We start from the raw sequence: 27,865 nt of genomic DNA on the forward strand, positions 1-27,865 counted from the left end.
AATGCCCTTCTGCTGACCTGAGCTGATCTGCGGACTGCTATTTTGCGAACCATGGGCGGAGTCTTTTTCCCAAAGGATGCTGGGACTGATTTCTGTATGTTGCCTACTGTGAGTCCTCCATATCTAGGAGAGAGGGAGGGAGAGAGAAAAGACATTTAAAGCGTGTGTGTACGCGTCTGTGCCCGACCCCGGTGAGTCTGTTACCTGTGCCCGACCCCGGTGAGTCTGTTACCTGTGCAAGCGCAGTCTGTCAGAGGTGTAGAGGAGATACTCTGACACGTTGCGCCCGGTGATGTCTACCAGAATGTCCCCGGTGACCACCTTCATAAGGGGCGGCCGCCCCCCCACCCCGCTGGGGCAGGAGAAGCCCGTCCCCTGCATGGAGCAAATACAACGAACCAGCTCCCGGATGAACAGGGACAGGGTGGGAGGAGACGTCACCGTTTCTGAAGACAGACACATAGACAGAGGCATGATTTTTAGGGAGGCTACTGTAGAGGACTCTAGTAAGTAAGGAGAGTAAGTAAGCCTTTTCTGAGCCAAAATGGCCGACACAGGACTCTACTGTAGCTATCAAATACAATTATATAATGTTTATATAATGCAATTATATGACACAGGGTACAAGTACTATAATACAGTATGATAGGATAAAACATTATCCTACATACGAAGTATAGCATATCCTTTTAGACAGTTTTTACCACCTGAGCATTGAGCACGGTGGTGGGAGGGGCGCAAAGACATACCCCTGACAGTGGTAGGAGTGGTGGCAGTGAAGTTCCACAGCCCATCCTCAAAGCGAGTGTCGGGGTCATCGGAGGGGGCTGGCGAGGGGGGAGGGGGTACAAAGTTGGACAGTGGCACTCCCTGGGTGAAGGAGTCCAGACACATGGAGTCAAAGTAGCGGGCGGCCAGGGTCTTGCTGTTGTTGGCGCTGGGGTTGAGCGTCTGTGCCAGCTGGTCCAGGGTGCTGTTGAAGGGCGTTTTGAGGACGCAGGTGGCGCCCACGCCCGATGGCAGACGCAGCGTGTTGGCGATCTTCTGAGGGCTGGCATCCGGGGACAGTCTACTCCTGAGGAGAGGAAGAACAGGAGGCTGTTATAAAGCTACAGACGGAAGCTTTACAACATCCATGGCCTGTAGATGAATGTTACCTGTCAGAAAGAAGGATACGATTATGGATGTGTAAAACAGCGCATTTACATTGTGTATATACTAGCATGAGTGACATACAGTCCCCTACTCCCAATGTCTGTCTGACCTGTACTGTGGGCGGTCTTCGTTGGCGTAGGGGATGAAGTTGCCACGGGGCTGGGTGTAGTTGTGGTACTGGGATGGGGACAGGATCAGTGGTGGCAGATCTCCTGAAGAACAGAAGACAGACATCACGCCACGATGACCGACAAACACTGACAAACAGCCAAGTCAGGTTCAAGATCAGCTGTAGTTGAACTTGAGGGGAAACAAACGGTACTTGTCTGTCGTGCACTCACACCTGCACTTTTCTTCCTCTTCCTGCCACTGATTCTGCTCACAGCGGGTATTTCAAAGAAGAGTCCACATGCAATAACTGTGATATGTGGTTGTTTTCTCCTGCTAAACTTAGTTGACTACACTCCGGGATAAGAGTGCCTGCTAAGTGACTAAAATGTTCAAATGTAATGTCACTTGTAGTTGTCCTCACCGATGGAAGGCACCGAGAGCGCAACAGTCATGGCCACGCAGACAAAGAATGCGGGCAGCAGGATCTGTGAGAAGAGGCCCTTGGTGTTCCTCTTGGCGCAGTGGAACCTCTTGACGATGAGGCCGTGGAACTGGCGTAGCTTCAGCCACCAGCCCTCCAGCTTGACGCTGCCCTGCCCCTCCAGGACCACAGGCTCCGGGGAGGCCTCCTCCACATCCGCTGGAAGTAGAGAGAGATGGAGCGAGACAAAGAGAGAGACATTAGCAAAGCCTAAAAACGCCTCACATAGAGCAAAATAACTCTCACAAACTCATCCGACCATATTATATATCTCATTGCCCCCAGTTGGCCAGGTACGTGTGGTAAAAGAGAATGTGTTCTTAATAACATACCTGGTTAAATATAATGAAGATAAAAAAAAGGTATTCACTAAGTAACACCCTCTCGATGTCCTTCAGTCTCCTGATCCAACAGTGGGACTCTTACCCCTCAGGCTGGTAGAGTGAGGGTCCCGTCCATTGTCGAAGAGGCGGCAGTAGTCTCCGTAGAAGTCTGCGTAGAGCCCTTCCTCATCCCCCAGTACGGACCCCAGGGAGGAGGAGGAGCGCAGGGAGGATTGGCTCTGGCTGAGCCTGGAGCTCATCACCAGGTTAGAGAGCTCTACCTCTGGCCTCTCCAGACTGCTGCTGCTCCCCGCCGGAGCCCCCGGCTCCTGTGGATAGGGAGAAAGCAAGTCAAATAAGTAAGCCTTGTCTGAGCCAGAACGGCCTAACAGTAGCCCATCTCATGTTAGCGTGTGGCAGCTTGATGTCTAAGTACACCCCCTGGACCAGACGCAAGTCTATCGCAGGGATGAGAGATGGGTAAGTTAAGATTCATCGATTCATTAATTAGTCAACCAAGGGTGTCTTTATCGATTAGAAAATAAGGGAAGCTAAGATAAAATAAACACATTTGTGAAATTACTAGAATGTTTCATTTGTTCAAATAAATGAACATTACTCTGTTTTGCAATCAACTAATAATCAATTCTGAAAAGCATGTGTTGAACTAATCCCTACCTGTGGCTTTCCAGAGCCCCCCAGACCCACTGCAGCAGCAGGTTTCCCCACTGAGATACCGCCGAGGGAATCCTTCATGTCTGGGAGGAGAGAGAATTGAATAGATCATGATTAACATTTAAAGAGAGTTGCAACACCACCACTAAATAGATAACTTGTGAAAAGTCTATGTCAGCATTTAGCTATTTGGCAACGCAAACACTGTTTGCAAACTCAGCAGAAATGAAATTCATGATGTGTATCATAAATAATGAATGTAATGAAGCCCTCCCAAAATAACTTTATTGATCCGTGTAGCCGCAGACAGACACACAAAGCTTTGGTCCCACACACAAAAATAGAATCACTAGAATGGACATCCCTATTCAAGTCAATGATGCCATAATTGGTGGACTGGCAGCCATTTTGAGTGTACTCGTAGAAGTAAAGGCATATTTCTTTGGTCTCACCGGCATCACTGTTCTCCAGGGACTGGTCCTCCTCGGACACCTTGAGGAAGACCTCCTCCAGAGTGGTGTCCATCACCCCGAAGCTGGTCAGAGCCAAGATGGCCAGATTTTGCTCCAATGCCTGGGAATAGGAAATATGGGCTCTGGTCAAAAGTAGTGCACTATAAAGGGAATAGGGTGCCATTTGAGACACAATCTGAGTCTGTCTGTCTAAGTGAGTACCTGAAAGAGTGTCTAGGTCTTTGTCTGTCTGTCTGAGTGTGTGGGTCAAGTCTCTCTAGGTCATGTGTCTCTCTGAGTGTGTGGGTCTTTGTCTGTATGTATGTCTGTCTGAGTGGGTGTGTACCTTTATCTCTAGGTCTGTGTCTGTGTCTGAGTGGGTATACCTTCATCTCTAGGTCTGTGTCTGAGTGGGTGTACCTTCATGTCTAGGTCTGTGTCTGTGTCTGAGTGGGTGTACCTTCATCTCTAGGTTTGTGTCTGTCTGAGTGTGTACCTGAAATAGCCTCTCGAAGCAGCCCTTCTTGACAGCCTCAGAGGGCAACACATAGGATAGCTCAGTGTTGGAGTCAGACAGCAGCAGACAGGACCCCACAAACTGACGAATGAACTGGGTGACCCGGGCCTCCGAGCAGGGAGACAGGGAGGAGGAGGAGGGGGGCAGGGAGGAGGAGGAAGGGGACAGGGTGGAGGGAGGCTGGGTGACCTGGTCTGGAGGCACAAACACACAGCATGATGGATGGAGGGAGGGAAAGGAGGATAAGGTGTAAGCAGAGAGTGGGGCAGCGGGAAAAGTAGAGGACAAAGAGACTTTTCAGAGCCAAATACTAGCTGTACATGTTCAAAGACTTTTAAAAGAGAAAGTGAAAGATATTATAGAGAACACAGGAAGTTGGTGGCACCTTAATTGGGGAGGACAGGCTCGTGGTAATGGCTGGAGTGGAATAAGTTGAATGGTATCAAATACATCAAACACATGCTTTCCATGTGTTGATGCCGTTCGCTCCATTCCCGCCATTATTATGAGCCGTCCTCCCCTCAACAACCTCCACTGAAAGAAAACAAATCCATCATATTCTAAAAGTGAGGGACAGAGGAAGGCTGTCATTGATAACAAACTGAGACAGCTTGTGACTAAATGAAAAAGAGAAACACTCATACACATATAAAAGACTCACCTCCGCTCTCACTCTGTTTCTTGACCAGGGTGAGTTTGTAGCCGTCTCCGTAGGTGCTCTTGAGAAAGAGTGGAGAGCCGCAGCACTTGAGTTTCCCATGGGAGATGATGGCTATGCGGTCTCCTAACAGGTCAGCCTCATCCATGTGGTGGGTGGACAGCAGGATGGTGCGACCTAGAAACACAGTTGAAACGTTTCTCTTTCAATATACGCTGAGTGCACAAAACATTAGCAACACCTTCCTAATATTGAAGGTGTTGCCCTCAGAACAGCCTCATGTCGTCGGGGCATGTACTGTACATACTCTACAAGTTGTCGAAAGCGTTCCACAGAGATGCTGGCCCATGTTGACTCCAATGGTTCCACAGTTGTATCAAGTTGGCTGGATGTCCTTTGGGTGGTGAACCATTCTTGATACACACGGGAAACTGTTGAGCGTGAAAACGCCAGCAACTTTGCAGTTCTTGACACACTCAAACCGGTGCGCCTGGCACCTACTAACATACCCAGTTCAAAAGCACTTCAATCTTTTGTCTCGCCCATTCACCCTCTGAATGGCACACATACACAATCTACAGTATGCCACAATTGTCTCAAGGCTTAAAAATCCTTCTTTAACCTGTCTCCTCCCCTTCATCTACACTGATTGAAGTGGATTTAACAAGTGACATCAATAAGGGATTATAGCTTTCACCTGGTAAGTCTCTGTCATGGAAAGAGCTGGTGTTCCTAATGTTTTGTACACTCAGTGTACATCAAAGGGAAGAGGGTGACAAACCAGTGCACTCTATAGGGAACAGGGTGACAAACCAGTGCACTCAATAGGGAACAGGGTGACAAACCAGTGCACTCAATAGGGAACAGGGTGACAAACCAGTGCACTCTATAGGGAACATGGTGACAAACCAGTGCACTCAATAGGGAACAGGGTGACAAACCAGTGCACTCTATAGGGAACAGGGTGACAAACCAGTGCACTCTATAGGGAACAGGGTGACAAACCAGTGCACTCTATAGGGAACAGGGTGACAAACCAGTGCACTCAATAGGGAACAGGGTGACAAACCAGTGCACTCAATAGGGAACAGGGTGACAAACCAGTGCACTCTATAGGGAACAGGGTGACAAACCAGTGCACTCAATAGGGAACAGGGTGACAAACCAGTGCACTCAATAGGGAACAGGGTGACAAACCAGTGCACTCTATAGGGAACAGGGTGACAAACCAGTGCACTCTATAGGGAACAGGGTGACAAACCAGTGCACTCAATAGGGAACAGGGTGACAAACCAGTGCACTCAATAGGGAACAGGGTGACAAACCAGTGCACTCTATAGGGAACAGGGTGACAAACCAGTGCACTCTATAGGGAACAGGGTGACAAACCAGTGCACTCAATAGGGAACAGGGTGACAAACCAGTGCACTCAATAGGGAACAGGGTGACAAACCAGTGCACTCTATAGGGAACAGGGTGACAAACCAGTGCACTCTATAGGGAACAGGGTGACAAACCAGTGCACTCTATAGGGAACAGGGTGACAAACCAGTGCACTCTATAGGGAACAGGGTGACAAACCAGTGCAGTCAATAGGGAACAGGGTGACAAACCAGTGCACTCAATAGGGAACAGGGTGACAAACCAGTGCACTCTATAGGGAACAGGGTGACAAACCAGTGCACTCTATAGGGAACATGGTGACAAACCAGTGCACTCTATAGGGAACAGGGTGACAAACCAGTGCACTCAATAGGGAACAGGGTGACAAACCAGTGCACTCTATAGGGAACAGGGTGACAAACCAGTGCACTCTATGGGGAACAGGGTGACAAACCAGTGCACTCAATAGGGAACAGGGTGACAAACCAGTGCACTCTATAGGGAACAGGGTGACAAACCAGTGCACTCAATAGGGAACAAGGTGACAAACCAGTGCACTCTATAGGGAACAGGGTGACAAACCAGTGCACTCTATAGGGAACAGGGTGACAAACCAGTGCACTCTATAGGGAACAGGGTGACAAACCAGTGCACTCAATAGGGAACAGGGTGACAAACCAGTGCACTCTATAGGGAACAGGGTGACAAACCAGTGCACTCTATAGGGAACATGGTGACAAACCAGTGCACTCTATAGGGAACAGGGTGACAAACCAGTGCACTCAATAGGGAACAGGGTGACAAACCAGTGCACTCTATAGGGAACAGGGTGACAAACCAGTGCACTCTATGGGGAACAGGGTGACAAACCAGTGCACTCAATAGGGAACAGGGTGACAAACCAGTGCACTCAATAGGGAACAGGGTGACAAACCAGTGCACTCTATGGGGAACAGGGTGACAAACCAGTGCACTCTATAGGGAACAGGGTGACAAACCAGTGCACTCAATAGGGAACAAGGTGACAAACCAGTGCACTCTATAGGGAACAGGGTGACAAACCAGTGCACTCTATAGGGAACAGGGTGACAAACCAGTGCACTCTATAGGGAACAGGGTGACAAACCAGTGCACTCAATAGGGAACAGGGTGACAAACCAGTGCACTCTATAAGGAACAGGGTGACAAACCAGTGCACTCTATAGGGAACAGGGTGACAAACCAGTGCACTCAATAGGGAACAGGGTGACAAACCAGTGCACTCTATAGGGAACAGGGTGACAAACCAGTGCACTCTATGGGGAACAGGGTGACAAACCAGTGCACTCAATAGGGAACAGGGTGACAAACCAGTGCACTCTATAGGGAACAGGGTGCCATTTGAGACACAATCTTAGTGTGGTTGACCCATGTCTCACCTGTTGTGAGTGTTAGTGTGCGAGGGTTAGTGTGTGAGTTTGACGCATCATGTCTCACCCTGTTTATACTTGAGGATGAGGTCCCAGATGGCTCTGCGTGCGTAGGGGTCCACCCCCGCTGTAGGCTCATCCAGGATGACGGCCCGGGAGCCGCCCACAAACGCTATGGCCACGGACAGCTTCCTCTTCATTCCCCCAGACAGAGTCTGCACCAGGCTGTGACGCTTATTATTCAACTCTAGATCGTCTATCATCCTGACAACATACACACAACTCATGGTCATTTACATTATTTTGGGCTGTGGATGGGTATAATTTGTTTCCAAACTATACATATCCTTCAATGGCAGTCACCTGTACTTATATACTATCGACACCCTTCAATTTGAAGAGGTGAGATCCTAATCTAATGCCATGTTGATAGTTTAATTTCCACCTTAGGGTCTTTGACTTGGTTAAACCATCCAAATGGGATGTGACGTACTTGTCCATCTCCTTGCGGATGTCTTCCTCGGCCATGCCTTTGAGTTTGGAGTAGAACCACAGGTGCTCCTCCACGCTGAGCTTGTCAAAGAGCACATTGTGCTGGGGACACATGCCCAGGTTCTGCCTGATACGCTCCATGTCAGTACGGATGTCATGGCCGTAGATGGTGGCTGAGCCAGAGGTGGGCGGGAACAGGCCTGTAAGAATAGACCTGGGGATCGTAGTAGAGAACCAATGGTAGTTAGTGACAAGGTTAGTTAGAGAGGGAAGAAATGGACACGTAAAACATAGGTTATACTGTATTTGAAGGCCATTTTGTGGACATTACGGTGATGTTATGGGAATCATATGGGAAAGTCAAGGAAAGATGACGGGAACGTTATGGTGATGTTATAGCCAACATTATGCATGGCCTGTTTATAATTTATCATTACATGACAATTGTTTACAAATAGTTCATCTACAATATGGTTTATAAGCAGATGATGAATAGCCCTTCAAACAAATTCTTACCAAAACATACAACACACATCTCCCCGTGTCTCTCTGTAAATCCACACGTCAACACAACACAAACGACTGGGGACCCTCTGACACACACGTGGGCACACACACATTTCTCTCTCTCACATGGTGGTGGTCTTGCCGGCTCCGTTGTGTCCCAGGAAGGACACCACCTGGTTCTCGTGGAGGTTGAGGCTCAGCTTGTTGAGGGCCAGCTTATTGCCCATCTTGTAGACCTTGGTCAGCTTGTCTATACAAACCACCAGAGGCAGGTGGCTGGGCTCCTCTTCAATACCACGCATCTCCTCTGGAGGGAGAGAGAGCCAGCGAGCGAGAGAAAGAGAGAGAGAGAGGGAGAGAGAGGATAAAGCTGCTGTCTATTACAGAACCAGGGAAGAACCTTATTTTGAGATGAGATTTTTTGGTAACATCTAATTTGGATAGTCCCAAATCAATGCTTTATAGATGTTGAGTAGATGTTCAACTACCTATCAACAATATTTCTACTAACTATCCACTAACCAAGTCCAAGGTCAGGCTTGGCCCTACCAGATCGCCGGTGTTCCATGGCACACGCCTGGTCCTCCTCCATGACACTCAGCCTGGCCCCTCCCCCCCAAGGACACTCCCATGTCTCCACACGCCCACTGCCCAGCCAGTAGGACTTCTGCAGGGGGAAGTACCACGGCCGAGGCAGCCCATACATCCCTGGAGGACAGGAGAGAATGGGTGAAAAACCCCATTTGTGATTCAGCCCAGTTGCTTCCATAAACATATTCAGACAGTCAGTGACAAAACAGGGACACAAAAGGGAGGGATTTAAGTTAGCAGCCAAACACTTGAAAAATGGAAATCCATATTGGATGTTGACTGTTTACCTGGGTGCACAGCCTCTATGTACCAGGTGAGTACTCCATACACACTAGCATCGATGATGAGCATCATCATGGACAGGCCAAGGTTGAAGTCATCGCCCTCTACAGGTGACTGGTTGATGGTGCGCCACTGGATACCAACCCCAGCCACCTCGTACAGAGCAAAGTACTTAGATCCCAGTCCGAACGCTGTGGTCGACATAAGAGACTGGAGAGAGGAGAAAATGGGAATAAGGACAATGGACCTGTTAAAAGCTATTGACATTTATGAAGATCAATGTCTTTCAAGGGCTGACTGATTCAGACTGGTATTGTCAGAGAATAGAATAGAATTTTGCAATTCACGACTCTTGAAGTCTGGTTTCTTCCTGACTTTCAACTACTTTGCTTGACATTTTGATACATTTTGATACACCTTTGACACTCAGAAACAGGCCATTTGACTCAGTGAAAGAGACAAATAACGAAATCTAGCCATGAGCCTGGGGTCATGTTTCTCTCATTAAATATATCCAGACAGTCTAGACATGGGCACAGTTTATGACTTACAAAAAAATTCCCTGTCATGAATAAAGCATAGGGAGAGAGTCAGACAGGGAGGAGAACAAAGGCCAGATCTTACAGCGATACACTTCTCGAAGGCCGTGATCTTGTCATGGGCCACCTCCTCCCTGATGGCCACGTACATGTATGGGACATAGCTGAGGAAGTAGATTATCCCACCACACGCTGACGCCAGCTTGGCCTTGGAGTAGATCACTGACACCAGGAAACTGACATACACAGACAGGACACAGACAGACAGAAAGGAGAGAAATACTGTTGGCATTTACTAATCTTGTTTCTAAACACTTTCGCCCAATGGACAATAGCCTGGAGATGTATTTTTATTTATTTATTTAATTTAACCTATTTAACTAGGCAAGCCAGTAAAGAACAAATTCTTATTTACAATGACAGCCTACCAAAAGGCAAAAGGCCTCCTGCGGGTATGGGGGCTGGGATTGAACTTTTATCAAATCAACCGTTAAATATTATAGTGACTCATGGTGAGTGATTCATTAGATTCATCTCTAACACCCTGAATGTGTGTGACGTCACTGCTGCTTTGATATCACGGCTTTCAGCGAGGATTGCAACAACAGAGAGAGGGAAACCAGTCAAAGCAGAAGTTGCAGATGCCCCTAGACACTGTTAGTTTCACATTTCCCCCCGATAACGGTGAAGATTTCAGGAAGGTAAACTGATCCTATATCTGTGCCTAAGGCCATGGCAACTTCTATCTGGGACAAAAGTTGAAAGCTGCACATATGCTCCCAATGATTTAATGGTTGAAAGAGCAGTGTGCAACTTTCTTTATAGTATAATATTATGTTCGTCTGCACTTCTCCTACTATTTTGGCTGTGTGTCAACTCGTGCTTTTTACTAGACGAACGTCAGAGCAGCAGTGGTGCCATTACCAGAACATAATGGTGGCGATGGCGTAGATGGAGAGGAAGAGCCAGATGATGAAGATGTCGCTGTGGAGGAGCACCCGACCGTACTTCAGGATGGCCGTCAGGGCCGTCACTGAGATGGACAACTGGACAAAGCCAGTGATGAACCAGGCCACCCAGTGGACCGCGTTGTTCAGGCCCATCATCTTCATCACCTACAGGCCAGGCAGGGAGGATACAGGTTACTTTCCAGAAGAGGTTATTCCTCTTATTTACACTCTTACAGTCACTCATATGGATGTGAATGTGACCTCAACCCCCACCCCCTCCCCAGATATGAAACAAAATATTCTGAATATGAAAAAAAAAAAAACTCATACAATATTATCATAGGAATTCAACTTGGAAAAACATTTAATTGAAATCCATATTTCTCCAGCAGGGGACAGAAGAGAGGCAATAAATACGAGTGACATCATCTTGCTATAGGATGCCGAACAAAGGCAGAGAGTAGATGGCTTTAGTGTTGCTGCTTCAATGTCACAGACAGACAGACATTGGATAGGAGATGCATTCTAAATACCACCCTTTTCCCTATATAGTGTACCAATTTTGACTAGAAGTCTGGTCAAAAGTATTGTACTACAAAGGGGTTGCCATTTGGAACACACACCGAGAGCCTAGTGTAGACAGGTGAGCAGGCAGCTGCAGGCAGCCTCACCTCTTTGAGCCGGTGCTCCTTCTCCGCCACAATGTGTTGGATCATCATGGCTACAGAGTAGACCCAGGAGATCACCATGCACAGAGGCATCATGTGCTCGATCACAAACAGGAAGCTATGGACCAACGACAGACATGAGAAATCACTCGCTCAATGCTAAACCTCATTTAGATCTGTTATTGAATCATTTGGCAGTCGAGCAAGTTGAGGAGACTAAACTGCTGGATGTAACCCTAGGTAGCAAGCGTTCACGGTCAAAACTCAATGGTTGCTAAAATGAGAAGAGGTCCTTCCATGATAGGGCGTTGCTCTGCCTTCTTGACATCTCAGTCGACCAGACAGGTCCTACAGGCCCTAGTTTTGTCGCACCTGGACTACTGCCCAGGTATGTGGTCATGTGCGGCAAAGGACATAGGTCAATTGCATTTGGTCCAGAACAAAGCAGCACGTATTGCATTTAGACGTACACGGGAGGGTAAGTGTCAGGAACACGTATGTCAATCTCTCCTGGCTCAAGGTTGAGGAGAGATTGACTGCATCACTAATGGTCTTTGTGCGAGGTATTGATGTGTTGAAGGTACAGAACTGTCTGTTCAAGCAGTTGGCAGACAGTTTGGACACTCATCGGTACAACACAAGACATGCAACCAGAGGTCTCTTCACAGTCCCTAGGTCCAGAACCGAGGCTGGGAAACGCACAGTATTAAATAGAGCCATGACTACATGGAACTCTCTGCCACCCCAAGTAACTCAAGCTAGCAATAAAAACAGTTTTAAAAAACGGATAAAAGGGGACTGTGAAGAGACACACGCATTTTATATATCTTGTATTGTAATTTGCACTGTACTATGTATTAGACCTAGATATTGTGTGTACTCTATGTACTAATATGTAGGCTATGTTTGACATTTTAAATGTACTTCAGTCTTTGACTTATAATGTTCTGTACTATCTATCCATCTATCTATCCGTCCATCCATCCATCTATCTATATGTCTATCTATCTAAATGTGCAGGGCCAATGTAATTTGATTACCTCAGCAATAGTGCCAGAATGAATGGTTATTTTGGCCACAGTCCCAGGGCAGAGCAACTATAAGAAAAACCCAATGTGAGTAGAGGAGAGGTATATTGAGAGAGTTCCAAGTCTTACTCGTCTCTTGTGTAGCAGGGGTAAGGGAACATCTGAACATAGTTGCCAGGCTCCACCACGTCATGGCCCACAAACGTGTTAATGATGGCTCTCTCCATCATATCTGAGGACACACGCACGCGCACACACACACACACACACACACACACACACACACACACACACACACACACACACACACACACACACACACACACACACACACACACACACACACACACACAGCAGAGATGACAGGGCCCATCAAGTTTTCCCCAAAACATACAGAGAATGTGCTGGATCTGCAGCTTGGCGTTGGTACCCACACAGGTGTGCCTACCTCAAGATCACTAGGGTAAGCAGTTTACCCCAATAAACCCTTATCTTAATAAAACACAAGCAAAAAATTTGTTTGACATAACAATTGTGTCCTCCGTGAACCTGATTTTGTCAGTTGATTTATAGTCTATGTACAGTATAGCCTATTTATAGTTTTGCCTTCGGCAGATAACGCTGAAACAACAAGTACAGCTTTGAGTTTTGAGACGTCTTCTTCACTACTAAGCAAGGGGAATGAGAAACATATCAACGACACAACATTGTGAAATGCCATACCAGCATTCTAATTATGTATAAAACACTAATTAGAGCCAACAGTTTTCTTCATATTAATTCATTTGAAATAGCCCAGGTGCCAATCTATTCTGCTTTGGTTAAAGGGATACTTTGTGATTTTGGCATGCTAGCAGATATCCATAGACTTCCAGTCATTGTGCTAACACTAGTTAGCATTGGCTCGTGAAACTACCTTTAACTTCCTTCATACTGGACGCAGACATAAAAAAGTTATCCACGAGTTCATCTGACTCTGGGGAAATAGATAAAGTGCCTCATTGCCAAAATCCAGAAGAATCCGTTTAATGCCTTTGTGGCTGTGATGCTGATGATAATGGCTAGAGTTGTCTAGAGTTGTCTAAAGTTGTCTAGAGTTGGATAGAATTGGCTAGAGTTGGCTAAAGTTGGCTAGAGTTGTCTAAAGTTAGCTACAGTTGGCTAAAGTTAGCTACAGTTGGCTAAAGTTAGCTACAGTTGGCTAAATGTGGCTAGAGTTGGCTAAAGTTGGCTAGAGTTGTCTAAAGTTAGCTACAGTTGGCTAAAGTTAGCTAGAGTTGGCTAAATGTGGCTAGAGTTGGCTAAACTTGGCTAGAGTTGGCTAAACTTGGCTAGAGTTGGCTAGAATTGACAATATTTCAGTAGACAACATGGAGGATTCTGGTCACGTACCCTGGATCCACACAAAGCCGTAGAGGAAGTAGAACTTTCCCCCCGTGTTGGGCCCTGGGCGCCAGTAGGCCCGGCGGATCTCGTTGGTTTTCTCTGTGAAGCTGGAGTTCTGTCTGATCTTATAGAGGACATGAGGAGGCAGGGAGCCATCTAGGTTGGTCTGGAATATCACACCTGGATGAGAGGGAAGGGGACATTATGTACACTATGTCTTTGACATTATTTCCTCACAATATGAAACCTATTTCCGATCGGAGGCTAGCTGCATGCCATAGCCACTGCCCTTTCCGTAAAATCCATCTGGCCACCTGGGCCTGGCCGTTAGCCACGATCTGTGTTTTACTGTAAAGCCTAATCGAGTGCCAGAGACACATTTCCATTTTGTGATCATGTAATGGACAGTAAAGTTGTCATATCCTTGCTTATGATTAAATCAAGTAGTCTGCCCACTGCAGTGGTTCGTGGACTCACTGGCAAACACTGAGATGTTATCATGGTAAGCTTGGTTCAGTGTGTAGTTGACGATGCTGTCCTCATCCGGAAAACCCTTGAAGATATCCACACTGACCTGGAACAAGAAGAAGAAGAAGAATAAGAAAAAAAGAAGAATACTTCATTGATCCATTTTCCTTGCAGTCAATGGAAAATTGTTTTCCGTCTTGATCCCAACCAGATGGCAGCCACAGTGCAGCGCCAACCCCCAAGAGCACAAGAAACGTCTATATCGGCAACATCGGTAATAATAGTCCCTGTCCTGGGCTCTGGTCAAAAGTAGTGCACTATATAGGGAATAGGGTGCCATATGGGATGAATCCTGGGACTATTGGATGGAGCTTTGCATCCTTGTCCAGAGCTGATTATCAGTGCTCATATTACTGCACGCCTGCTGTCTGTGTTCGGATCAATATACAGTACTCAGGTTCCACTGCTCTTCCTGTGTCAGTCTGAATCAGAACGCCCATGTCTACAGTTCTTCCTGCCCGTACACCAGAATCTTATAAAGCTCTCATGTAATGGATAGTGACCTTGAGCGTTCTTTCCAACCAGGACTACTTCTACTAGATTTACTATTCCTCTGTGGGTTTTTTTGTGTGTGTGTTTGTGTGTTTCTTTCTTTTTCATTCAAGTTTCATACTGACCTTGGACATGAAGTGTGTCCAGCCACAGGCGGCGTTGTCAATGGTGTCCAGCTGCTCCAGCAGGGTGGAGGTGTTGGGCAGGGTGTAGTTGCCCTCCAGCAAACCACGCAGCAGATCACTGTCTGTCCCATTCAGCAGTTCCGGGTGACCACGTAGGTCAGAGGTCAACTAGGAAGAGGAATACATAAGGAGTTAATGCACAGGTAGGCATATCCATGGGCTTATTGTCCAGTAGTGTGTATCTGTTTATGTTACAGTGTACATATGGGCTTATCAGGCAAGATATGGACTGTATTAATATACGGTGTGGGGGACAATACATTTTTTCAAGATTGCCAGTTAAATCTTATGCCATTTATCAGACAATATTACCTTATGAGGTGAGGTGAATAGTGTCTGTTACTGTATATGAAGAGAGGTAAAAGCTGTGTGTTACCTGCTGCATCCAGGCCAGGTGGTGGTGCAGCTTGCCCTCCTCCAGATAAGTCCTGAGCTGGGCAGAGATGTTGAGCCACACCCGGGCGTAGTGAGTCACGTTCCCCACAAATGCAAATGTCTCATTGGCCTTCACACAGAAGCAGAGTCACGGGTCACCGACACAGAAGAAGCTATCCCAGGCCTAGCTCTGGTCCAGGATGTTACGTGCAGCTTGCTGGTGCTGAGGCTTCTCAGTGTCAGCAAGCCACATCCTGAAGCAGAGCTATCCCAGTCCCATGAGCGTCTCGTTACTCTATCCACGTCCTTTCAACTGTCCTTTTCTGTTGAGTCCTTTCTGTGGCCATTCCCTCTACTTTTTGCCTCTCTCCCTCCCTCTCTAGTTTTGTTCATTTCTTAAAATCCCTCCCTCCTCCAGTCCTCTTGCTAAGATAACAAATCTAGCTATAGACCATCTGCCAATAACAAGCCGGTGGTAACTAGTGGGATGTACAGAGAAACAGAGAATCAATTGCCAGTTCTGCATATGTTGTGGTTTGGCGAGACCTCCGGGGACTGACGATAGCATGATTCATCTGGCAACGCATTGACTTCCTACACATCTTGCCCTTAACCGATGTACAGAACATGATTAATGTGTAAGGCTGGGATACAAATGACCATGGGGCTCCTAGTGAATTCCCAACATTTTCTCAATACACTGTGAGTCTCAAAGTGTCTGACAACAGCTAGGCCGTATTAAATGAAAGAAAAACCTGGAGCACCGGCTATCCTCGGTTTAGTCTTGGCATTTGGAAATAGATCACATCTTGTGTACGTAAGCACCAGTTTTCCTCGTACTTTATCAAATGAATATAGACAATGCCTGGGCAGCAGTGTGCATAGCTCTGTAGCCTAATGACATCTGAATAACTCTATTACAGTACACTGTATAGGTACAAGTCACTGTGTACATGCTACAGTACATCCACAACAACGATACAGATGCCAGAGCATGAAAGAACATGGTCAAGTACTTGCCTTCTGAATGACTTTGTCCACCTGTGAGCCGATGGGAGAGTAGAGGATCTTGGGATTTGTAGTCATCAGATGCACTAGTAAGCCCAGATTGCGCTGCTCTTTACTGGTAAAGCCCAGAGAGCTCATATTCCCTTGCTTTAAAGCCTCTGGCTCAATGATTCTGGAGACAGTAGACAGGGATCAACAACTTCAGCCTTTACGGCATAGGTGTGGGTGACAGGGAGCAACTCCATGGGTGACAGGGAATTGGCATGATAGCATAAACAGACTAGCACTCAGGCAATTGGATCTGCAGTTAAAGTACAATGGCATAGAAATGATCCTATTACATAGACACAAACCTGTTGTTCCCACACAGAATAGGCTGCAGCCCTGCCCACAGCTGCACAAAGGTGGAAAACGAGTGAGGGTTCTCTTCTTTCACATTCTCTTTCTCTCGTCCTCTCCCCTCCTCTCCGCCCTCCTCCCAGGTGTTCTCGGTGGTGTTGGGCCCCCAGGTGGTGGCGTTGAGGGACCAGGAAGTGGTGGTGTTGGCTGGAGCCCCAGGGGGGGCGTGGCCGGCACAGGCGCCCTTGGGGAGCAGGCGAGCCAGGCCTGACAGCAGGTCTACATCCCTGAGGAGCCTCTCCACGTCAGCCAAGTCCTTCAGCAGAGCACCCAGGTGGGACTGGGACAGAGGGGCCGAGGAGTTGGCTTGCTCCAGATGCAGCTGGAGAGAGAAGGCCGAAAGGTGTGGAGAGACAGAAGAAAGGGGGAGAGTATGAGAGAGCGAGAGGAAGAGAAAGAGAGAGACAGATGTGGAGAAGAATCAAAGGGAGAGAGAATAATGAAAGTATTAGCGATAGATACTGAGATACAGTAGTATATACTGAGATAGATAGGGAACTGAGATAGTTACTGAGATAGATACTGAGGAGCCATAGAATGTTAGCCATTCCAAATACAAAATCCACAGTATTTATTTATGTGTGTTTGATGAGGGAAAAGCACCTCACCACAGGGATTCTCAGTTCAAAGCAGCCATTGAGTGTGTCCCAAATGGCACCCTATTTCCTATATAGTGCACTACTTTTTTTATGGGCCCTGGTCAAAATTACAGCACTGCATAGGGAATAGGGTGCCATTTTGGATGAAGCGATTGTCTCTAATGTACCTTGTCAATGAGGCTCTGTGTGTCTATCTGCTCTCGGAGCTCCTGGCTCATCTCTCCAAAGCGCTCAGTCCTTTGTCCCGCCCCACCACCACATGCTGCGCTGTGATAGGCCTGGAGCAGGGACTGCTGCTTCTCGGGAACCAATAGGATCTTGCTCAGCTCACTAGGCCCATCCTCCCCACAGGTAAGCATTTCCAACATGGCACCAGTCAGGAGAACACCCTTTGAAAAAACAATCAACAGCACATTCAATAGAATTCACCATCATCAGCATCATCATCATCATCATCATGTATGGTATCAATTATTTCAATGGTAGTCTTGTAAAGGCTATTGATACAGGTAATTGATTCAGGCTATACGATAAAGGCTATTGATTCAATAGAAAAAAGACAGGAGGAAGGAGGAAAGAAAAGGAGGATGATTCAGATAGAGGAGGATAGATAAGATAGGCAGTGCACCTCCACCTCCTTCAGTCCCTGAGGGTCGTATCTCTGGCCTGCCCCTCCTCCTGCTAGGCCTAAAGCCTGGGACATGAGTTTGAGTAGAGCCTGCCGATGTGCTGCTTTGGTTGGGTCTCGTAAAGCTTTGTGGATCAGTCCACCATCCAGACTTTGCATGACTCCCAGCAGCTTCTCCTGAGGGGACGATAGGAGGGGATTACTGCTGAGCTAATACACCGACTCAGATCAATTCAATTCAATATTTCCCATTAGTAGCCTACCTCCAGTTGAAGGATCTTCTCTGCAGGGGTGTGTGTGGTCTCTTTTTCCCTTCCAGAACTGTGACTACTCCCCCCTCCAGTTCTGGGGTACAGGCCAAAGATCAGGTTGAATACCTGCAGTTCAGCAAGTTAAAGAGAGGACCCACACACTCAGAGAACAGGAGGATAAACACACACACGCACGTGCACACACACGCAAACACACACACAGGTGGCAGACAGGACGTCAGTGTTTGTTCGCATAGGGAAAGCTGTCAGAAAGACAGGATAATGAAGAGAAACAAGAAGGGGCAGACAGAAAGTGACTGACTGGAGAAGATAAAGATGAGGACCTGATGCCAGGCCTAGACAATTAACTGGGACAGAGATGGAGGGAAACGGAAAGTTGGGAGGCACCGAGCCATATATTGATACTGTATGATTCAATGTCATTCCTCAATGACAATACGTCTTTGCCAAATCTGTAATCTTGGCAAACGGGTGTATATTCAAATTTAGATGTCAAAATTGTGTTATCTAAATGTAAATATACCCAATATTTCAGATTTGGCAGTCTATACTAACATTGTTTCTTACTTCCTTGTTCATCAGTCATGTCACAACATTTGAATGTAAACTCTGCATTACCCCATAACTAAAACAGTCCCCAGGGGGCAGATGAGGACTAGGGATGGAGGGTGGTTGGGTTGGTGGGTGTGTCCTGTCCTGTCCTGTCCTGTCCTGTCCTGTCCTGTCCTGTCCTGTCCTGTCCTGTCTGTCTGTCTGTCTGTCTGTCTGTCTGTCTGTCTGTCTGTCTGTCTGTCTGTCTGTCTGTCTGTCTGTCTGTCTGTCTGTCTGTCTGTCTGTCTGTCTGTCTGTCTGTCTGTCAGGATCACAGACCTCTTTGAGGTTGATAGGAGTGGAGAGCAGCAGGCTGGCGGTGTCATTGGGGAGTGACAGATTCCTGACCAGGAACTGATGGAACACTGACTGGTTCTTCAACACACTGGCTACTGTGAACCCTGCAGGGCAAGAATCACACAGCACAACCACAGATAATACACATGAAGACTTCCAGGAAGTGCTTATCCAATAGAAATCGCACAGAACAGTATCAAATGCAGTGTACGTACATCCAATAACTTGTAGGTGCCGGGTACAAAAATAAACTAATGGAATTAAGATAGATACCCACAAACTGACAGTTCTGTGGAAGCTACTCTGAAAATGTAGTTTACCGAGCTACCAATTACTTCACACTGGAAGAAGTTAAGCTACACTAAAGCTACCCTTAAGAAAAATATAATTGACTTAACTAAAGTTACTTTGAAAAAGAAGTTCAGTACATCCAAGCTACTTTTTGAAAAATGTTCATATGTACATCTGAAATGTCATAGACTACACATTTCAAGGCAGATCACTTTGGGGTCATATGCTAACAGAATGTGTAATTTAGCCTATTCGACACAAAAACTATGTTTCAAGTGAGAATTAGGCGGGTCGGATGATGAAAAAGAAAGGAAATGATTGCCTACTTCACCCAAAAAGAGTAGTGTGTAGTTCCAGTAGTTAGCTACACCACTACATGGCAAAAAAAGTAATTAACTACTGAAAACACTACCTACTACTACCAAGCTACTGCAAAACCTAGTTAAATTACTAGTTAAACTACATGTAGTTCACTACTCCCCAACACTGCAAACGGATGAATGCTCCTGCAGTTTATTGTGTAACGTTTCAACCCAAAGGTCTTTGTCCTCCTGAAACTTTTTTGTGCATGTGTATCACTTGGGTGTGGCACGCACACACACTGCAGGAAATCACTATCCAGAGAGAGCACTTGTTTCTTGCTAGAATTCCTCAAGCTTATTGATTTCCGTGCCCTGAAAGGACAAACACAAACCTTTGATTTGAAAGGTTAAATTGCTTGTCTTCCAAATCTGTCTACAGCTGGTGTCCTCAATATTGAGAGCAGAGGTAGTTTAGAGAGGTACAGGTTCACTGTAACACAGACACACACACACACATAGGGCTGTATAACCGTGTAACCGTGTAACCAACGGTTATGGGCCATCATGAAAATAAAATAACTGTCATAACCTTTGAAAAATAAATGTGACACACACACCTTGGCTGGTGTTGAAATTGTTGTCCAGTGGGTAGGGCCCTGCAGATGTGCTGAGGCTCTCCAGGTGTTGCTGTAGGGACTCCAGCTCCTGGCCCAGTCCTGGCCTGTCTGCTGTGAAGAGGTGGTTCTGTAACACCACCTCACGGATCCGCTCCAACAACTGGGTGACACTGGGGGAGGGGGGGGGGGGGGGGGGTGAAATAGAGGAGAGTGAGGGAAAGAAAGGTGGAAAGAGAGTGGAGGGAGTGAAAGGAAGGGACAAAGAGAGAGAGAGAGAGAGAGAGAGAGAGAGAGCAGACAGATGAGAGAGAGAGAGAGGACAGATGACAGAGAGAGAGAGAGAGAGAGAGAGAGGACAGATGAGAGAGAGGGAGATGACAGAGAGAGAGAGAGAGAGAGAGAGAGAGAGAGAGAGAGAGAGAGAGAGAGAGAGAGAGAGAGAAAGAGAGAAAGCAGACAGATGAGAGAGAAAAGAGAAAAGAGAGAGTATTGAGAGAGGTGTGGGGTCTAGTTCTAGGTAAAGACACAATGACAGCCCCGACAAATCAAAAAACTAAGCAGACGGAGATTAATCAATCACATGCATACAATTGCAGGTAATGACCACCATCCAATCCTACTGTTAAGTGTTATGGACATTAACACTGTTAGGACATTAGTGCTTAGTGGCATTAAACTATTAGCTGCCTGTCATATAGGAGAGAAACAAAAGGGGGAGGTAGAGAGAGAGAGAGAGAGAGAAAGCTGGGACTGTTTGACTCACGTTGAGTTCTTGTACTGTAGGAAGCCAAACTCGTCCCTCTGGCCGTCGGGACAGAGAGACTGCATGATGGGAATGATGCCTGCTGAGGTGAGGGGAGCTGCGCTGTAGAAGGCTGGACATACAGGATGTACACCAGGGAAGGACGGGGTGGGGGGCAGGTGGTAGGTAGGGAATAGAGAATAGAGAATAGAGAGAGAGGACAGGGATAAAGAAGGGCAGGGAGAGATAGGCAGGACACAGATAGTCAGGACAAAGATAGGCAGGACAAAGAGATATGATTCACAGGAAAAGCAAGGAAGAGAGAGAAGGGAGAGGATTAAAGGATTGGTTGGGAGGAGGTTGGAGGGTTTGAATGTAAAGACCAAACCCCAAAAAGTATGTCAAATGAGTAAAGAGAAAAAGAGAGAGGAAGTTAGAAAGAAAGAAAAAAAAAACAGATCACAGATAACACACAGTCAGTAGCCAGAGAGGAGAGGGACCAAGATGTCAGGGCTGAATTCTTGGACATAATGATATCATTCTGTCTCAACAAAATGCTGCTTTTGTTCCTAAACCACTCATAAATGGTGACTGCTGGACACGCTTTCACCAAGCCTGCAAAAAAACTAGGTCCATACTAACAAGGTCTGGACATAATGAAAGGTGTCCCGCAGGGGTCAATTCTGGGTCCTGTACTTTTTACTTTTTACATTAACAATATTGATGTCTGTACAAATGTTTTACCTGCACTTGTATGCCAATGATACTGTTGTGTATGCTATTGTCTGCCTTCATTGTACTAAAGAAAAACCTTATTGAAATTAAAATCTGAAATTAGTATTGAATGCAGGTAAAACTAAATATATGTTGTTCTCTGGAGTTCATAAAAAGACCTTAATTTAAGCATATGTACTTTGGATGGTGTTCATATTGATAGTGTCCCTACTTACAAATACAGTATCTGTGCATCTGGATAGACGAAAGGCTGTCTTTTAAAAAGCATATTGATGAGTTAGTTAAAAAGCTAAGAATGAAAATGGGTTTCTTCTATAGAAATAGGTCATGCCTCTCGCTAAATAGTAGAAACCAGATTATTCAGTCGACGTCCCTAACAGTTCTATACTATGGTGACATCTTCTATATGAACACAGCTGCAACTTCATTAAAGCCGTTAGCTACTGTAGATACTGTTTATCAGAGCGCACTGTGCTTTATTACGGGCAACAGTTTTAGTACTCATTACTAGTTAAACTACTGCAGTCTTTACCAGAAAGTTGGTCGGCCATCTTTGATGTCACGTAGATTGATACTTTTCTTTTCGATTTTTTGTTTTTTTACTTTTACCCCTTTTTCTCCCCAACTTGGTATCCAATTGGTAGTTACAGTCTTGTCTCATCGCTGCAACTCCCGTACGGACTCGGGAGAGGCGAAGGTCGAGAGCCATGTGTCCTCCGAAACACGACCCGACCAAGCTGCACTGCTTCTTGACACAATGAAGCCAGCCACATCAATGTGTCGTAGGAAACACCGTACACCTGGCGACCGTGTCATCGTGCATGCGCCCGGCCCGCCACAGGAGTCGCTAGAGCGCGATGGGACAAGGACATCCCTGCCGGCCAAACCCTCCCCTAATTCAGGGCTCATCTGTAAAAGAGACCATGTCTCAGTATGACTCCCTGATAAAAATAAATGTTAAATAAAATAATACTGTACAATGGAATGGTCCGTGTTTCCATGACTACCGTGGAGAGTTTTTCTTAACCTTTCTCTCTCAGCAGCTCCATCCATCCCCCTGGCAACAACACTCTCTATTCTCTTCAATGATACATCCATTCATCCCTCCTATTACACTGTCATGCATCCCTTCGGATAAAACAAAAAGCATCCTAACGATGCATATCCTAGCTATTCACAAATAGGCCACTTTGAGAATGTATTGTTTTGATATAACGGTTGCCTTGATTGGCAATGTAGAGCGCTACCTATAAAGGATATTACTAAAAGCTGTTTGTGATCTTGGTCTTTAAATGATTAAACGGATCAACTAGTGTTCGGATGTTAATGTAGTTTTAGTCTGATTGTTCTTAACGTGCAGTGATATTTTGCAGCTTTTTTGTTCACATAAGACTTGGGTATAAAAATGAATTACCCCCTGTGATTATAAAAATCTATCCATCTCACCAACGTTGCTTTTATCCTAATACAACCGGATGCTAAACTGCTGACACTTACTCTGGTGCTATTACTGTCTCATTGAATAACCTATAAAAATTGGAAATACCCACTTCTGAGCCAATTCCAGATGAAGGAGTCCTTATGTGAGCACTTCTCGTGATGGTCTAGGATGAAGCAGCAACCTAGAGACACTGGTCTAAGGTCAGTTTGTTTTGGGTTTCCCACCTCTGATGGTTAATGTAAGGTTTGGAGAGGGTAAACTGATCCCAGATCTGTACCTAAGGGCAATTAGTATTCAGAGCTGCTGAGTAATATCTGTCATGTTAAGTGTTACAGTGACAGACTCTCTAGTGATGGCAGCCTGTTGAAGACGACAGTCGGTACATCCCACATGTTTTCCTGGCACCACTCTGCCAGGGAGTAGTTTAGAGGTCTGGCAGGAGATCAGGCTCTCCCTCAACGTCAGCAAAACCAAGGAGCTGATTGTGGACTACAAGAAAAGAGGGGGGGGGGGCACGCCCCTATTGTCATCGACGGGGACGCAGTGGAGAGAGTCAAAAGCGTCAAGTTACTAAGCGTGCACATCACAGGGGACCTGACATGGACCAACCGTACTACTACCACGGTGAAGAAGGCGCAACCTCGAAGGCGCAACACACACATGGACCGTGGCGCTTCTCCTTCCAGTAGACTATAAAGACGTTAGAACACAGAACATGCCTGTCAAAAAAGTTCTGTTTCTGAGAATGTTGAAGGAATGTTCCTTGATAACTGCATAGCTGGAATTGAAGTCCCGTGTTGCTTCGTTGGTAAGAGCAGAACACAAGCAGAACCCAAGGTCGTGGGTTCAATTCCCACAGGGATTTCAAAGACCTACACTTACAAAACGTGTATGCATTGTACTGTGCTGTAAGGAGGCCCGAGCACACCCCCATTCACATCGACTGACTACCTTATCATATTGACTCATCCCCCATGTGCTGCTGCTACTGTTTTATCTACCCTGTTGCCTAGTCACTTTATTCCTAGTTATATGTACATATCCACCTCAATTACCTCGCACCCTTGCACATCGACTCTGTACTGGTACCCCGTATATATAGCCAAGTTATTGTTACTCATTGTGTACTTATTAATACGTATTATTTCTCTATTTTCTTTCTCTCTGCCTTGTTGGGAAGGGCCCGTAAGCATTTCACTGCTAGTCCACAGCTGTTGTTTACGAAGCATGTGACTAATAAATAAAGTTTGATTTGACACATACGCACGCAGGCAGGCAGGCATGCACGCGCGCGCACACGCACGCACGCACGCACGCACGCACGCACGCACGCACACACACACACACACACACACACACACACACACACACACACACAGTCAATGCTGCTGTTCTATTATATATAATTTATTATACTGCGCGACCAAGACACTGCCAACTTTATATCAGTAAATACTGTTTATTATTACTAAGCATACTAGCTCTTTTATTACTTGCTACAGTATTTTATACTTTTTGTCTTGTTTTTATTGATATAGATTATTGTTCTGCATTATTGAGGGAGCTAGCAGACAAGTATTTCACTGCACCTTTTATGCCTGCTGTAAACTGTGTGACGATTAGTATATCTTTTTTTAACGTTATCCTATTCCCTATGTAGTTCACTATTTTTGACCGGGGCTAATAGTGCTCTGTTCAAAAGTAGTGCACTAAATACGAAATCGGGGTACCATTTGGGACGTAAACAGTCCTATCTTCCACATTTACAACCCAGTTCAGACCGGACATCTGGTCCCCCTTCACACACTGAGCTCAGGATAAAAGGACACAAGATCATCAAAGGTCAATGGTTTAGTCGATCAGTCAACCAGCGGAAAGGTAGATCCAGTGTCAGTCGGTTAGATCTAGTTCCAGACAGATTTATGGTACAGGTATGTGATGTATACATGATGTATTATATGTTGCTACCAGTAACTGGTTATCACAGAAACACAGAAACATAGACACAGGCACCCATACTGATTCCCACATACTCACACACACAGACAACATTCACCTTCAAATCCACACAGACAGCCCAGTGACTTTATTTGTGATCATGACCGTGTAAGTGCAGTCACAGATAGCATTTTGTATTTGCTCCCTACACATTTGAGCCGGTGGTTGTGCGCCCGCGTGTGTGTATGTGTGTGTGTGTGTGTGTGTATATATGTGGCAGGGTGCCAGTGTGTTCCTTACAGCGCTAACCTGGGCACAAAGCACTTCAGTATTAGTCAGATGTGTGAAATAGGATCTGTTGGCTGGATATGACATTGTAGACAGATCCCACCCCAGTCACTGAGAATACGTCCCAAATGGCACCCTATTCCCTATATAATGCACTGTCCTGGTCAAAACTAGTGCACTATAAAGGGAACTACAGTGCTGACAACACAGAGACCAGGAGGGGAGGCATACACACACATTTCTTTTTAAATATTTGACATTGAAGTTCTTTAACAGACACTGTTATTCAGAGGAACTTAAAGAAGCAATTAGGGTTAAGCGCCCTGCTCAGGAGCACATTTTTTTCACCTAGTCGGCTCAGAGATTCGAACCAGCGACCTTTCGATTACTGGCCCAACGCTCTTAACCGCCAGGCTACCACACACACACACACGTACAAACACATATATTAGGAGACCAGAGTCAGAGTCAAGGTAAATATAACCATAGATGAGATTTTCATGAATGAGTCAGTCACAGCCACAGTAATAAAGACGTATTCGACACTTACAGACTGCTCCAGCATGCAGTGAACATGCATCATGCGGAGGAGACAATAGAGAGTAGAGAAGAGAAAAAGAAGACAGAGAGAGAGAGGGAGAGATATAAAGAGAGAACGAGTAGAGGGCCATAGAATAAAAGAGAGAAAAAAACATGTAAATAAAACAGGTGTGTATGTCTGTGGACAATGACAGTGCACAAACTAACATGACTAAACATGACTAACAGTACCACGAATGACAACACGACTAGACAGTAGTGTCTTTGCAACCAGCCCTTCACTAGCAGATTAGCAAAGCTAATGTTTGCCTTCTACAACTAAACAGAAATAAGTGTCAATTCACAACAACACATGTAGGCTGTCTCAAATGACACCCTATTCCCTTTAAAGTGCACTACTTTTGACCAGTAGTGCACTATATAGGGAATACAGTGCCATTTGAGACGCATACATTCTATATTTAGGCCAATACGCGTCTGTATCTACGTCTGTATCTACGGAGCATTGTAGGCTACAGCACTGTTCATTTTCTTCTAGAACTCCACAGTGGGACTGTCAATGAAAGTATGGTTAGATTAATGTGTTGTGTTTGAATTGGTGGACCCCTTTCCCACTGGGAGGCAATAGTGAGGTAAGCATGGGAGATTCTCACACATCCACCGCACAGTAACTAACCAACCACTAACCACCATCACTCCTCAACCCTCTGCATCCTGGCCTCCTCTCATCTTCTTCTGCATTAACCTGCTCCCAGATCTCTTTGTGCTCTTGCCAAATCCATTGCTGTCCTGGACAGTTGTTGTTACCCCCATATTCAAGTCTGGAGATTGTTTTTTGGTCAATAATTATGGACCTACACTCAGTACACAAAACATAAAGAACACCTGTTCTTTCCATGACATAGACTGACCAAGTGAATCCAGGTGAAAGCTAGGATCCCGTATTGATGCCACTTGTTAAAAGTAGATGAAGAGGAGGAGACAAGTTAAAGAAGGATTTTTAAGTCTTGAGACAATTGAAACATGCATTGCGTATTTGTGCCATTCAGAGTGGGCAGGACTAAAGATTCAAGTGCCTTTGAACAGGGTATGGTAGTAGGTGCCAGGCGCACCGGTTTGTGTCAAGAACTGCAACGTTGCTGGGTTTTTCATGCTCAACAGTTTCCCGTGTGCATCAAGAATTGTCCACCACCCCAAGGACATCCAGCCAACTTGACACAACTGTGAGAAGCATTGGAGTCAATACGGGCCAGCATCCCTGTGGAACGCTTTCGACACCTTGTAGAGTCCATGCCCCAATGAATTGAGGTTGTTTTGAGGGCAAGGGAAGATCAATATTAGGAAGGTGTTCCTAATGTTTGGTATACTCAGTGTATTAGAATTTTGCCAATTATTTCAAAGGCTGCAGAGAGGGTAGTTGCTGAGTAATTTGATTGATCACTTGAATACTTGTGATTTGTCATTTACACCCGATGAAATTTGGCTTCAGAGATAATCATTCTACTGAATCAGCAAACTGTTATTTTTGGGGGGAAGGTTCAATTGAAACTTGACAAAGTGGGAGTGGTAGGAGCTTTGCAAAAAGCATTTGATACTGTAAATCGGGTTGGGCTAAATGTGGAAGACACGTTTCAGTTGAATACATTCAGTTGGACAACTGACAAGGTATCCCCCTTTCCCTTTCCCTTTCCCTAAATAACAAATTATATTCTCTAAACTAGCAATGTTTAAAGAAAAAGCATTGAACCTTTTCTGACATCTTTATTAAGTCAGAAGAAAATCTATATTGTGTCTGAATATAAATACCTGGGTGTGGTATTAGACTCTGACTGACTTTAAAAAAACATGTAAAGAAGCTGTTTAATACTGTGCAATTTTACATTAGACATAACGGTGCCTTCAGAAAGTATTCACACCCCTTGAGTTTTTTCACATTGTGTTGTGTTACAGCCTGAATTGAAAATGATTACATTGAGATTTTGTGTCACTG

At 45.7% G+C, this 27,865-nt stretch overlaps 1 protein-coding gene across 1 annotated transcript in view; it reads right to left on the minus strand.

Moving 5' to 3' along the window:
- abca2 (ATP-binding cassette, sub-family A (ABC1), member 2) overlaps positions 1-27,865 on the minus strand; it is a 91,864-nt gene that overhangs the window by 11,079 nt on the left and 52,920 nt on the right. The window contains exons 3-33 of the mRNA XM_038998467.1: positions 20,955-21,066; positions 20,192-20,361; positions 18,964-19,085; positions 18,085-18,198; positions 17,822-17,998; positions 17,361-17,582; positions 16,549-16,916; positions 16,208-16,367; positions 15,189-15,317; positions 14,753-14,920; positions 14,085-14,181; positions 13,614-13,787; positions 12,351-12,453; positions 11,197-11,311; positions 10,500-10,690; positions 9,661-9,811; positions 9,042-9,246; positions 8,713-8,871; positions 8,290-8,470; positions 7,658-7,870; positions 7,232-7,428; positions 4,365-4,549; positions 3,694-3,906; positions 3,198-3,318; positions 2,779-2,828; positions 2,174-2,396; positions 1,688-1,906; positions 1,265-1,367; positions 750-1,075; positions 233-446; positions 18-123 (exon numbers count right to left, since the gene is read on the minus strand). Coding sequence (XP_038854395.1) covers positions 18-123; positions 233-446; positions 750-1,075; positions 1,265-1,367; positions 1,688-1,906; positions 2,174-2,396; positions 2,779-2,828; positions 3,198-3,318; positions 3,694-3,906; positions 4,365-4,549; positions 7,232-7,428; positions 7,658-7,870; positions 8,290-8,470; positions 8,713-8,871; positions 9,042-9,246; positions 9,661-9,811; positions 10,500-10,690; positions 11,197-11,311; positions 12,351-12,453; positions 13,614-13,787; positions 14,085-14,181; positions 14,753-14,920; positions 15,189-15,317; positions 16,208-16,367; positions 16,549-16,916; positions 17,361-17,582; positions 17,822-17,998; positions 18,085-18,198; positions 18,964-19,085; positions 20,192-20,361; positions 20,955-21,066 — 5,288 coding nt within the window. The remainder of the gene's footprint in view (positions 1-17; positions 124-232; positions 447-749; positions 1,076-1,264; positions 1,368-1,687; positions 1,907-2,173; positions 2,397-2,778; positions 2,829-3,197; positions 3,319-3,693; positions 3,907-4,364; positions 4,550-7,231; positions 7,429-7,657; positions 7,871-8,289; positions 8,471-8,712; positions 8,872-9,041; positions 9,247-9,660; positions 9,812-10,499; positions 10,691-11,196; positions 11,312-12,350; positions 12,454-13,613; positions 13,788-14,084; positions 14,182-14,752; positions 14,921-15,188; positions 15,318-16,207; positions 16,368-16,548; positions 16,917-17,360; positions 17,583-17,821; positions 17,999-18,084; positions 18,199-18,963; positions 19,086-20,191; positions 20,362-20,954; positions 21,067-27,865) is intronic.

The sequence above is a fragment of the Salvelinus namaycush genome, chromosome 1 (genome assembly GCF_016432855.1).
Source record: "Salvelinus namaycush isolate Seneca chromosome 1, SaNama_1.0, whole genome shotgun sequence".
NCBI classification, from domain to species: domain Eukaryota; kingdom Metazoa; phylum Chordata; class Actinopteri; order Salmoniformes; family Salmonidae; genus Salvelinus; species Salvelinus namaycush.